Source organism: Nothobranchius furzeri, chromosome 3 (genome assembly GCF_043380555.1).
Source record: "Nothobranchius furzeri strain GRZ-AD chromosome 3, NfurGRZ-RIMD1, whole genome shotgun sequence".
NCBI lineage: Eukaryota > Metazoa > Chordata > Actinopteri > Cyprinodontiformes > Nothobranchiidae > Nothobranchius > Nothobranchius furzeri.
Genome location: NC_091743.1, coordinates 83,214,463 through 83,226,794, shown reverse-complemented (window position 1 = coordinate 83,226,794; position 12,332 = coordinate 83,214,463). Strand labels below are relative to the sequence as shown.

General features: G+C 40.8%; 2 protein-coding genes across 2 annotated transcripts; one reads left to right on the top strand and one right to left on the bottom strand.

Annotated features, from left to right (window-relative positions):
* Positions 1–37: 37 nt before the first annotated feature.
* Positions 38–6,933, top strand: LOC107384659 (claudin-34). The gene is made up of 3 exons (XM_054734708.2): positions 38–1,382; positions 5,093–5,156; positions 5,225–6,933. Exon 3 carries the CDS (start codon positions 5,256–5,258, stop codon positions 6,006–6,008), a length of 753 nt encoding a protein of 250 aa, XP_054590683.2. The 5' UTR covers positions 38–1,382; positions 5,093–5,156; positions 5,225–5,255; the 3' UTR covers positions 6,009–6,933.
* sumo1 (small ubiquitin like modifier 1) lies at positions 6,166–11,368 on the bottom strand. The gene is made up of 5 exons (XM_015958005.3): positions 11,220–11,368; positions 10,797–10,871; positions 8,240–8,317; positions 8,057–8,128; positions 6,166–7,782 (listed from the first exon to the last, which is right to left on the bottom strand). The coding sequence occupies exons 1-5, from the start codon at positions 11,229–11,231 to the stop codon at positions 7,714–7,716; spliced, it is 306 nt and encodes a 101-aa protein (XP_015813491.1). The 5' UTR covers positions 11,232–11,368; the 3' UTR covers positions 6,166–7,713.
* Between the last annotated feature and the right edge of the window lie 964 nt (positions 11,369–12,332).

The window sequence follows — 12,332 nt, the reverse complement described above, 5'->3', positions numbered from 1 at the left end:
GAGACGCTGGAGAGGCTTCAGGGGTAAAAACGGTCGCATCAATTATAATAATAAAGCATTAATTATAGCAGAATTCAGATATTTTATGCAACGTTGGACTTTTGTTTGACTTCCAGAGTCCCATTCCAGTATCAGGTATTCTAATTTAATCTGATGGATTATTTCACTGGGAAATCCTGATCATGTTTGTTTTTAAGAGTCCAGGATATTTTACCCTCCCACCATTTGTCCACATATGAGGGCATTTTATTCTCTTTAATTTAGATCTTTTTGTTATTTAGAGACACGTCTTAAAGTTTATTTGTCTTTTGTTTGTTTTCCTTCTTTTTTAAGAAATTTGACATATTTATTTAAATGTATTTTTATTTAATTTTTTTTCTCTCCCCATTTATGAGGGTTGACTAATCTGTAATAGCTAGATATGTTTTTGTCTTTAAAATTACACCAAATGCAAATCTGGGTCTTAGGAGGTGTAAATGTAACTTTTTTTAAAGAGCAAGTCACCCCCTACCAGACTATTACTTCACTCCCACTTCCTGTTTGACAAATGCTGTTGCCTAACAGACCGAGAGGGCAGAGCCGCTAACAAATACACGCAGGCTCACAACGACATTGTGACATCATATGGTACCAGCTAACGTTCTAGGGTACCTCTTAGCCAATAGCGGTGGCAGATTTAAATTCAACTGCAGTGCAGAGTTTTTACCTGACAACGCCACAACACTGACAGTTTTAGGCAGAAAATTTAAATTTTAACTAAAATGCACTTACGTGCAAAACTATTGACTACATGTGTCTGCAGCACGATTAGACACTCATTTATATAGTTTATCAGGAAAAAAAAGGTTGATTTGGGGGTGACTTGCTCTTAAAGGGTCAGACCAAGTTACTGTTTTCCTGTTAAAGAACAGCGCGTATACATGATGTCACTTTTAGAGGTCTGGATTTCTATTTTTAAGAGACTTTTATAGCTCAGGGGGAGGATTTTAGTTTATTGTTAAATGTAGGTAGAAATATGGAAAAGGGATTTTTTTTGTGTGGTTTATAATTAATTTCACTAAACTGTAATTTTGTCAGAAACCATATTTATTTTTTTCTGATTCACGAGAACTGATTCAGCAGATTAATTAGAATGAAAAACACAAACTTTGTTATAATCATTTCCTTGCTTTACAGACTTCATGTTACATTTGTTCCTGAGGAGATCCCTCAGCACCACATCCCGTCTCCATCCCAGGTTCTGTCCTGTCAATCATTAACAGGGAAACTTTATTTACGTGCGTGCAGGATGAGGAAGTGTTGGGCCGTTTGGATGAATTAAAAAGCTTCCTGTTCTACATTTTGACTCTGTGCTGACAGCGAGCTGCGAACAGGACCTTCAGGTACGTGGCCAGACAGACTTAAACCTGCTTTTGTGTTTTATTGTTTCAGGCAGATCATAAAGCAGCGTAATGAGCTCTGAAGGCACTCGGTCTGAGGAGCCTTTCTGAGGGATGTCAGCTTTTCCTTTTACTGTGTAGCTTGTTCTAAACGTGTTTTAGGGTTGCTGCTTCAATAGCTGAGGGGTGTAACCTGTGTTGCTGACAGAAACCTGACATAAACTATATAATATACATAATTTAACCAGTACAGGTGCTTTATTTCTCACAGATTTAATGTTTTTGTATAACTTTAGATTTAAAAAAATCATTTTTGTTCCTGTTTCTGATGCTTTTATGAAGCTGTTCTGCTTTTATCCTCCTGCGGTTTTGTGGTACGTTTGCTTTATATCACTTTTTTCTCTGTCATTTTATTATTTTTCATGTTATTTTTTACCCTTTTGTAGAAACTCAGATAATCTATGGATGTTATAACTATTGATCTTTATGATGCATGGTTGTTAGTGTGGAAGCCCATTCCTGCCACTTTGATTAAAAAATTATAACTTCTATCTCACAAATAATATTGCATATTTGTGAGATTGCTAAATCATAACTAAGAGAAATCTGTTTTGTTTCTTTAATCAGAGTGGCAGGAATGGGCTTCCATACATTAACCAAGAAATCTAGACAAAGCCGGATGATTTTGCTCTGCATGTACACATATCAATCAATCAATCAATCAATACTTCATTAATCCCAGAGGGAAATTAGAGTTTCAGTACACACAATTCAGAGATCAGACATACATGGGCAAGACACGTGACAAGAATTGGTGACTGTGGTCATTCGCAACCCTGAGTCGCGCTACCTTAATAGAGATAAGAGGGTTACATGAGGATTGGTTCAGGTGGAGGGAAACAAGGCACTTCAGAGCTACCCTCCACTGGGAGGGTAGCTTTGCCCTGCAAAAAAAACACCTCAACAGATATGCAACAGACTTCAGACAACACAACATGAGACTCCAATAGGAAGGTGCGGGGGGGGGGGGGGGGGGAGTACATTGACTCCTACAGTTGATGATAGAGCCCTGCATGGGCCTAAAATCTGAGCCCGTGTCCGGCCCGGCCCGAGGGGGTGGAGCCCCAGCCCGACCCGGTCCGAAAAGGTTTTCAGGATTCTCTGGCCCGACCCGGGACCGACTTTTTTTTAACCAACTAAATGAAAACAAAGTGTGTCAATCCTGACTAATGTGTTAAAAGACGTGCAGGATCTGATCAATTAGTTTTCCCCTCATTTATCATCACGGAGATAACGGCACACTGGCTCTGGTGTTAATCAAGTTAAATTTTATCTCTTTCCAACAATTTTCACAAGAAGACAGAACAGTTAAAAGCAGGGCTTGTGTTGTGTTGACCGGACAGTTCCCGTATTTGACCGTTTATTTTGACGGAGAAAGAATGGAAAGAATTACCCCGACGCATGCAGACGAACTGACATTTTATTCTACGCACATCGCAGATGTAGCTAAATCACCCAAGAAAAGATTCCCATCTGAACATCTGAGCTGGACACTGCTCAACGCAGCTCGCTGTCAGCGCGTATGTAAGGTGCACAGCGAGCTGAAGTTGTGGAGATTGGCTTGGAGCGCGTCGCAGAACCGGAGCGCATGCGGGAAGGTTCCTCCCACTGAAGCGAGTGTTTTCCAAACCCTGTCTCTCAGAGAGACTTGTCACTTAGAAAATGTTCCCTGATTATGAAACTTTGGCTGAATAGTGCTTGTTCCTGTCTCCAATGTGGCGACACATCCAGGAGCCGTCTGAGGAGAAGCCCAGAATCTCACATCCTCTTCAGCTCAGAAAGCGCATATGATTACGCACAAGCGTGACCCGTCAACCCGATCTCACAGTAATGGACTCGACACACGGGAGGCGACAAACGACCGCGATCAGCAAAATTTGTCGCCGTCGCTTTTATTACCTGACACACGGGAGGCGATCCGCGGCAGCGGCCAGCGGCAAAGCCGTCTACGTGTTCTGTTCCATGGCGAAATAGAAACTTCCGTTGTTTTGTTTGGCTGTGTCAGGTTGGAGGGAATTAAGGTTATTTATGCGGTTCAGAGTTGAAAAAGTGGTAGATATGATGTTTCACAAGGTGCTGCTAGAGTTATGTGAAATCTTACTTCTGATTTTACTATAAAACATAATAATAATCAACTTCTCCTCCATGTTTGCTCGGAGATGTACGGAGCATCCTGTCCGCTCATTGGTCAGTGAATGAAACCTCCGTTGATTGGTCCTCGTCCGAGCGACAGCGATGAAAAGTTGAAAATGTTTCAACTTTCTGGGATCGCGTCGCTGGTTCGCCAGCATCTGCCTGCATTCCTTCGTGGGGGGTTTTAGTTGCTTGCCGCTCAAGGCTACCAGGGCGTCAGATTCGGATAACAAGAAGTTGTTTGGGTCAGGCTGAGATAATTTTCCTCTCTGCCTTCAGTCTTTAAACTGATCATTCCAGTGAAGCCAATTTTGGGTTTTTAAACCTGTCCATACCGTCTGGTGACCCTCTCCGAGATGACATCCATTTTGCGCACTAATACCAGTATCGCAGCTAGAACATTGTCCAGCTTACGATTCACCTCGAGTAACGTCCCAGTCTGTGAGGTCTCCACACGGACGGTGCTTTCCGTGGGTGCGGGTCGCCCTCCAATCGCTCCCGTCTTCCCAAATTTCCAGAAAACCAGATATCCTCCCACTCCAGTCAGGAGAAATCCAGTGATCATCAGGCCGAATATCCACACGTCTTCGATATCCTGAATGGACAGCTGGGAGAGGCATACGATCTTCCACTCCTTACGGGAATCCAAAATATACCCCACCGGGTGTGTCCCCTGTGGACATGTGGGAGCCCCCTGCTCCGTTCTCATTGTTGAAAAAATCTTATCGATCGTGTTGAATGATCAATTTATCAAATCCATGGTTAGTAAAAATAGTTTTTCAGAAGAAATGCAGAGAAGTGCTCTGTGGGCAGACAAGACAAAGAGCCTTGGGAAAAAAAGATAAGGGAGCGAAAAGAGAAGCGTCTGTACTCCTCGAGTGCCTTGAAGAGATAGATAGGATTGCTTACCGGGCCAGGTTTTGGTGGTAATATGTTGGTGATCTAAGGCACTTCTTGTTTTTTGATTTTGATGTTTGATCGTCATGTGGTTGTATGTGTGTGTTTGTAGTCATGGTGGCTTCAGTGTAATGTTTTTGTGTTTTTGTTGCCAGTCATTCTGTATTTCAGCGCGTTCTGTGTGTTTTATTCACGATTTTATGTTTTTCTGCCGTTTTTGGTCACTTTGTGGCTTAATGTGTGCGGGATGTTTTTTTCTGTCTCTCCAATAATGTCATCCAGGTGTGGCCTATCATTTTTGTACAAGCTGTAATTTCTTCATTTACAGTGTCTGGATTTATTTTAAAACTCAGCGAGGACATAGAGAACCTTGTTTTGAGTTTAGGCAGCACTGTTGCATCTTCTAAACTCACCTTCACTTTGATCATCAGCCTTTGGGATTCAGAGCATCGGAGACCGAGGATCGTCTCATCCTGTTTGAACCCGTCTGGTGTGAACACAGAGCTGCAGCGTCAGACTTGAAATGTTCCAGACATCCATCTTTTAATGAATGATGCTGACTCAGTGAAGAGGCTTTTGTTTGCTGCTGCTAATCAACGTGTTTATTCCCTCCCTGAGGACAGAGCTTGTTATCCAGGTAACCTTGGTGACCAGAGGAGGAGGAGGAGGAGAGACGGTAAACACCAGGTAGAAGCAGCCACATTCAAAGTGACAACCTGATTAGTGGCTCTAATGTCTTGATGCGAACGTTTCAGGTCTAACTCGGAGGTCTGGGACTCCCCTGAGATGACCTATCTGGCTCACACCGCCCACTCCCAGTTTTGCGCCCTCTGGATGGCCTTCACTGGCTGGACGCTCACCGCCGTGGCTCTGGGACTCATCCAGTGGAGGGTGTGGCTGGTTTCTGGCACGGGGGTCATCACCTCTGGTGTGGCCTGGGTGGGGATCTGGAGAGCTTGCTTTAACAGCTACACAGATGTAAGTGAGGGCTTGAGGAACATGCACTGCAGCTACATCAGCCTGCAGGAGGTCTTCACCCCGCCGGAGATCGCAGCAGGTCAGGTTCTCATGCTCCTGTCTCTGCTGGTGGGGCTCTGTGGGAGCGCTGGAGGGGTGTACGCCATGAGGAAGGCCTACTTTGGATTGGAGAACTCGATCCGATTGTGCTTCATCAGCACCGGGGTGCTGTGCCTGCTGGCAGCTGTGCTAGCCCTTGTTCCTCTCCTCTGGAATCTGAGCTCAGTTGTGACAAACCAGACCATCGCGTTTCCACCCGAGTTCGAGTTTCCTCGGGCACCAGAGTCCCAGCAGGTGGGAGGAGGCATCGGCGTGGGGATTGTGGGCTCTGTCCTCATGATTGTGTCTGGGATTGTGTTCTGTTCGTACAAACTGCCAGAGAGAACAATACCCATGATGCTTCACTCTGTGCTGGAGCAGCTGCATCAGAGCACTTCCTCAGCATCAGGACCAAACGACCACAAGGCTGTGATCCCCAGTGGCAAAGACAACCCAGCGTTTGACATGGCTGAATACTTCTGATTTATTCTGAGACCCCACATGACTCATCTTTATTTTGAATGACTTTTGTACAAAACTAAGATCACAGGTTCATGCATTTTGTATGTTTTTCTTTCCAATTCAGCAGGAGTAGAAATATTTTTAAGAACAAGCACACAATAAAACACACACACGAGCATTTTCCGTTAAATATTTTATTCAAATAAAAAAATCACATCTCCCATCATTTCAAACCATCTGCATCAAGGTTCCTCCACCCAATCACAGCCCTCCCGGTTCAGGTGGAGACGAGTTCACCTGAGCTGCTCATTATTCAAACACCGACAAGTTTAAACCAAAGGTTCTGAACTTTTTTATTGCATGCATCTCTGGAAGGAAACAACTCATTTATTAAAGTGTATGTCTATAATTTAAGCAGATGTAACTCCACATTGTTACAGATGGTGGAGAAAACCCTCGTGTGGCAGTAGAGACGGCTGATCTCAGGTCAGTTCATGCTGTCAAACATCGGATCACATCCTTATCCAGCTTTACGAAGCAGTTCGGGTTGTTTTTATCGGGTTCAGATTTCATCACAAGACATGTACGCTTCCAAAGAAGCACCAAAATCATTGCTTAAAAACATTTGAACTGCTGGACAGAATCAGCAGAAAGTTTTCATCTATATATACTTTATTCCATTCAAACACATTAATGCTGAACACAAAATATACAAGACAAGCACGACTAAAATAAAAAAGTCATAAAATATCAGCAGAGAAGTTTTAGTTTGGATGAGATGTAGAAAACTGATTTAATCCACAGAAGCCCAGATTACGGCCCAGTAATCCCAGCCTGAGCAGAGACAGGGCTGTTGAACCACCCCAGTAAAAGTAGAAAATGAAACTCATTTTAAGATTTACTGAAAAGCTTCCTGGGATCCTTTTGGATCACAGAAAAAGTGTTTTTAGAAAATCCAAATTTAGAATCAAAAGGTTTTTTTATTTAAATGAAAACATCATTTTACATTGGTAGTTAAATATAAAAGACACATTCTGGTTTCTGACCATTCAGTAAAAGAGCTGTTGTCATGGCAACCTCTGAAGCCCTGAAGTTGCAAAGAAATTATAAAATCTTTTAGAAGCAGACACGTGTTTCACTGCCTGGACCGTTTCAAACACTTTAAAAGTTACTTCTATATATAAAAAAAAAATAAAACCACTCACATCTTAGTTTAAAGAGCTAAAGTCAAGCAACACTAGAAATTCCGTCTCCTGCTTCGTTTGAACTAAATCTGGATATTGTCCATTTATTTCTCGTTGAGGACATTTCCCAAACAGGAGCAGAGCTGAAAGTCTTAAACGGTGTGAAATATCCGGGCTTCAGGACAACAACGTTGTTGGTTTTTATAACTCATACAGCCACTTAAAAATCAGTACGTGTTTTTAACATTTGCTTTTATGACGTTTATTTCTGAACCCTTTGACAAGTGATTAAAAAAAACAAAAGCAGCAACACAGAGGCATGATTTGTGGGAATCCGATATGACGCAGAATGCTAAAGCTCGGGCTGACAACGAGAACGTCCTCCATCTGCAGAACCAGGGACCTGCTGTCTGTGCACCTCCCTGTCTCACACCTGGAAGCCCAGTGAGTCCATTATGATCCAGATGGTTTGAAAACAAACAACAATACATACATACAAAAAACAAAACAAAAAAAATCAAAATAATAATAAACTGAGAGGTTTAATCGTTCCAAAATCCCCCGGTCTGTTCTTGATACACCTCGATGACGTCTTCATCTTCCATCCCAAGCTGCCAGCGACACACAGCAGAGAAATCAGCAAACCAGAAACGTTAGTAACTCCTACAGTCCCACATCTGTGATATAGTGAAAAGCTGCTGATCTAATCATCTTGTTAGGACTCCGGAGACAAACCGTGACTATAAAATACACGACAGCAGCCCAGATAAACGAGTCAGTGAAAGGTTCAGAGCGTAAACAAAACAGATCGGTGAGAATGAACACACTAAGAACAGTTTCAGCATCAACATGACAGAATAATAAGGCCACGGCGGCCATGTTTACCTCTTTTGGAGTCTGGTTGTCTGCGATTCTCTGTCCCTCAAACAGAAACCTTAGTGTGCTCGCTGGGACGCCCTGTGAGAGAAGCACCAGAGGACACATGAAGACGTTTGGGTTCGTCGAGTTTCTCTTTGTTTGGTTTAGAGTAAAGAATCGAGCAGCAATAGGAGCTACAGCTGATCGTACCTGTCTCTGGCTGTACGACTCTTTGAGTTTCTTTAGATGTGTGGTCATTTTCACCTTAAAGTGGATTTCACTGCTGTCCTGTTGCACAAACAAAAGGGTGAGGCAGCAATGAGAATCTGTTCATTTACTGCTTGTTACATGTTTGTCAGATTAAAGCATTTTCAAGGTGAGTTGTTGAGATGTTGCATGAACTGTCTCTATGATCAAATTACAACATGATCAGACTCAAGCCTGTTAGAAACCTCTAAAATATGTTGAAATTCAAGCATTTAGAAGGATTACAATCACACATATGACGTCTGATGTATACAGGGAAACGTGTTGCATTAAAAAAATCACACACCCTATACGACAAGGCCAAAAGGATTTCTGGATCTTCCACAATGGCTCAAAGAACTTTGGCTCATAATATAAAATAATGTGTTTTCCAAATCTATTTAACTTTAAAAAAAAAAAACAAATGCAGGTTTAGGCAGCATTTCAGTTTTTTAAGGAATAATTGCATTGAATATCCACAACAGTACTTATTTTTACATCTATTTGTGTTTTTTACATCATTTTTAACAAATATCAACATCCAAAGAAAAAATAGTGATACTGTGTACGCACACGTTTGTTTTCTAAATTTTATAACTTAAAGAGCAAGTCACCCCCTACAAGAAACTTACTTCACTCCCTCTTCATGTTTGAAAAATGCAACAAATGCTGTTGCCTGGCAGACCGAGAGGGCGGAGCCACTAACAAATACACACACAGGCTCACAACGGCATTGTGACATCATAAGGACCAGTTTACATCATAGCATACCTCTTAGCCAATAGCGATGGCAGATTTAGATTCTAATGCAGTGCAGGGTTTTTACCTGACAACGGCACAACACTGACAGTTTTAGGCAGAAAATTACAATTTGAACTAAAATGCACTAAAGTACAAAACTATTGACTACACGTGTCTGCAGCGTGATTAGACACACTATATAGTTTATCAGAAAAAAAAAGTTGATTTGGGGGTGACTTGCTCTTTAATAGCAGAATCTCTTCAAAAAATATTTACAGAATATGACAAAATATATTTCTGATTATAATCTCAGGGGGAATGTCTGAATCCTGATTTTAATCTCAGAGTTTTGTCTCTTTTTTTTCTCAGAATTCTGAGGGGAAAAACTGGTTTTTCAGTGGCCCAATTCTCTAAAAGAAAAAGAGACATTCAACAAGTTTTTTGTAGTTCATTGTACCAGTTTTTACTGCCTTAGTTTTAGTCTCCTTACACCTACTTAGTCATTCCTGACTGACCACATTATTTCTCTTCTCAATGTTTCATTGATATTATGGTAATTTTCCAGCTTTAGTCTTCAATGTTTTCTTTTTATGTAACCCTAATGTTCATTTGTGTTTTTGTTTTGTCTCTTTATTTATCTTTGGTGTGTTCTTGCTGTGTTTAGTTTCAGATTCCATCTTTCAGTTCTTTTTAAAACACAGAAAAGGTTTATTTACCTGCAACATTTCGTTTGCGGCTGCAAACATCGTCAGGCTGACGCCGATGGTGGCGTCACTTCCTTCGTTTATCCGCGGGCAGCAGAGGACGTTGTCGCCCTCGTCCTCTGCTGCCTGCTCTCCCCTCTCCGATGATGCAGTCCCATGCGCGATCCAACGAGTAAACTCCATCAACTCTGTTCATGGACCCACATCCATGTCTCCTTATCTCTATAGCGTCTTTTATCCATCTTTTGTTTTTCTGTTGTTTGGTGTTTATGATCCTTGTGTTGTCCCAGTCCATTATGTGGGATAACACAAGGATCATAAACACCAAACAGAAAAACAAAAGATGGATAAAAGAAGCTATCGAGATAAGGATGTGGGACCATGAACAGAGACGATGGAGTTTACTCATTGGCTCGCGCATGGGACTGCATCATCGGAGAGGGGAGAGCGGGCAGCAGAGGGCGACGATGTCTTCTGCTGCCCGCTAAACGAAGGAAGTGACGCCACCATCGGCGTCAGCCTGACGATGTTTGCAGCCGCAAACGAAACTTTGAAGGTAATGAAACCTTTTCTGTGTTGTAAAAAGAAGTGAAAGATGGAAATTGTCTCTTTATTATAAAGCACATTGAGTTGCCTCTGTGGAGGAAATGTGCTATAAAAATAATGCTGTCTTGTCTAATAAAATTACTTTTTACAGAAGGATTCTGCAACAGCTGTAGTTGTAAATAAGTGTTATTTATTGGGGGGGGGGGGGGGGGGGTTAAGGTTGCAGACCCCTGGCCTAGACTAAGGTAAGCTGCATGCTTCTCTAGCAGCATTTGCGTTGTTTTACAAAAAGTCTAATGATGTAAAATAATTTGAGAAAATGCATAAACAGTAAGAATTGCAGCAGTTAATACCAATCTGGACATAACTACAGCCAGTAAATTCAAACTAAATTACAAAATGAATTTAAAACCATTTAAAAAAATGGTTACATGGAGGGCCGTTATATAAAAAGAGTTAGTGAATCAGTAAATAAGCAGGAATAACCAGACTAAAGCCATCTCACTAGCTGTAATGATATTAAAACCTACCTGACCAATCACTTTTAACTTTATATACTCGCCATCCTTCTTATCGCCGCCGTCTTGACTGGATGGTTTTGTCTCCTTAAAAATAAACAAACAACATAAACAGCACAATACAGACACGCACCCACGTTCAAACAGGCCTGAGTGTTCACTTCGAAGGTTTGTTTAACAAAATCGCTCATCTTTTTGAACGACTTGACTATAAAATATAATAACACGCAGTTTCTGTTGGACATTTTAAAAAATAACAGCAAAATTTTTATCTAAAAGGTCAAAAAAGAGCTGTGTTTTGTGTCCCTGAAGCTACGTTAGCTGGCTAGTAGCATGTTAGATAACCAAACGAGCCTAAAAAAACAATCAATTTGTGCGTCTTCTGAACAGTTCCGACAGAAGATTTGTTGTTTTCCACAAACACTGGGGTCTTACCGTGTCTGACATTTTCTTATTTTCTGTGTTTTGGCTCAAATTTCCTGACAATAGATGTACCTTCAGCTTTCCGCTGCAGCTCTCGTTAGATGTTATGGGAATTCGACATTAGCCGGAAGTGACGAAAAGACGTTTTTTCACAATAAAACTCCCTTCAGATTAGAGAAACAATAGTATTTTTTATATTTTTATGCTGTTGTTGCGCTTCTAATGAAAGCAGTGAACAACAAATATTTTTAAATAATATTTAGATAAAATGTTCAAACTATCAGAAGTAGCAATCATTGTCTAAAAGTAATTATAATCATTTGCTCATGTAAATTCAAACAAATTGCAATGAATAAAAAAGTCTAATAATCATTATTACTGCATTTATCTGAAAAATCATACAATGAGGCGCACGTTAATATGTTGATCCCATCGCAAGACACAGTTTTAGTGTTATTGATCTGAAGTGAGCGGTGTGTTTAAAATGTGATCAAATTAATTCCATCTTTTAGTTCTTTTTAAAACACAGAAAGATTTTATTTACCTGCAACGTTTCGTTTGCGGCTGCAAAACCCAGGTAAATAAAACCTTTCTGTGTTTAAAAAAACTAAAAGATGGAATTAGAATTTCAACACAGCAAGAACACACCAAAGATAATCAAACGAATTGTTCTTCTTGCAGCAGAATTTTGCTGTTTGGGAATATAAAGTGGTAAAATTATGCGTTGAATGCACATTTACACATAGTGTTTAATGAAACAATTTAAATTTTATCATAACATGACTGGATTTGACTGCAAATAACTGAACTAAATTGGAATTAATAGGGGTCAAGTTAATCACTACTGAATGAACTTGGACCAGCATGTAATCAATTCAATTCAATTCAAAAATACTTTATTAATCCCAGAGGGAAATTGATTGCTGTAGTAGATCAGAATAATAATAATAATCAAGCCATCAAAGATTTGTTGTATATTACAATGGCTGTTGGCAGGACGGATCTCCAGTAGCGGTCAGTGTTGCAGCGAAACTGAAGAAGCCTCTGACTGAAGACACTCTTCCGTTGTCGGACAGTCTTGTGAAGAGAACGCTCAGGGTTGTCCATAATTTTCTTGATTCTCTG

What these genes read in the sequence shown, in the direction of transcription:
- LOC107384659 (XM_054734708.2), top strand. Translation starts at nt 5,256, where the DNA reads ATGACCTATCTGGCTCACACCGCCCACTCCCAGTTTTGCGCCCTCTGG.
- sumo1 (XM_015958005.3), bottom strand. An exon ending in AGTTAAAAGTGATTGGTCAG is followed by an intron (nt 8,318 to 10,796) that starts GTAGGTTTTAAT and finishes TTTGTGCAACAG; the next exon opens with GACAGCAGTGAAATCCACTT. An exon ending in AGTCGTACAGCCAGAGACAG is followed by an intron (nt 8,129 to 8,239) that starts GTACGATCAGCT and finishes CTTCTCTCACAG; the next exon opens with GGCGTCCCAGCGAGCACACT.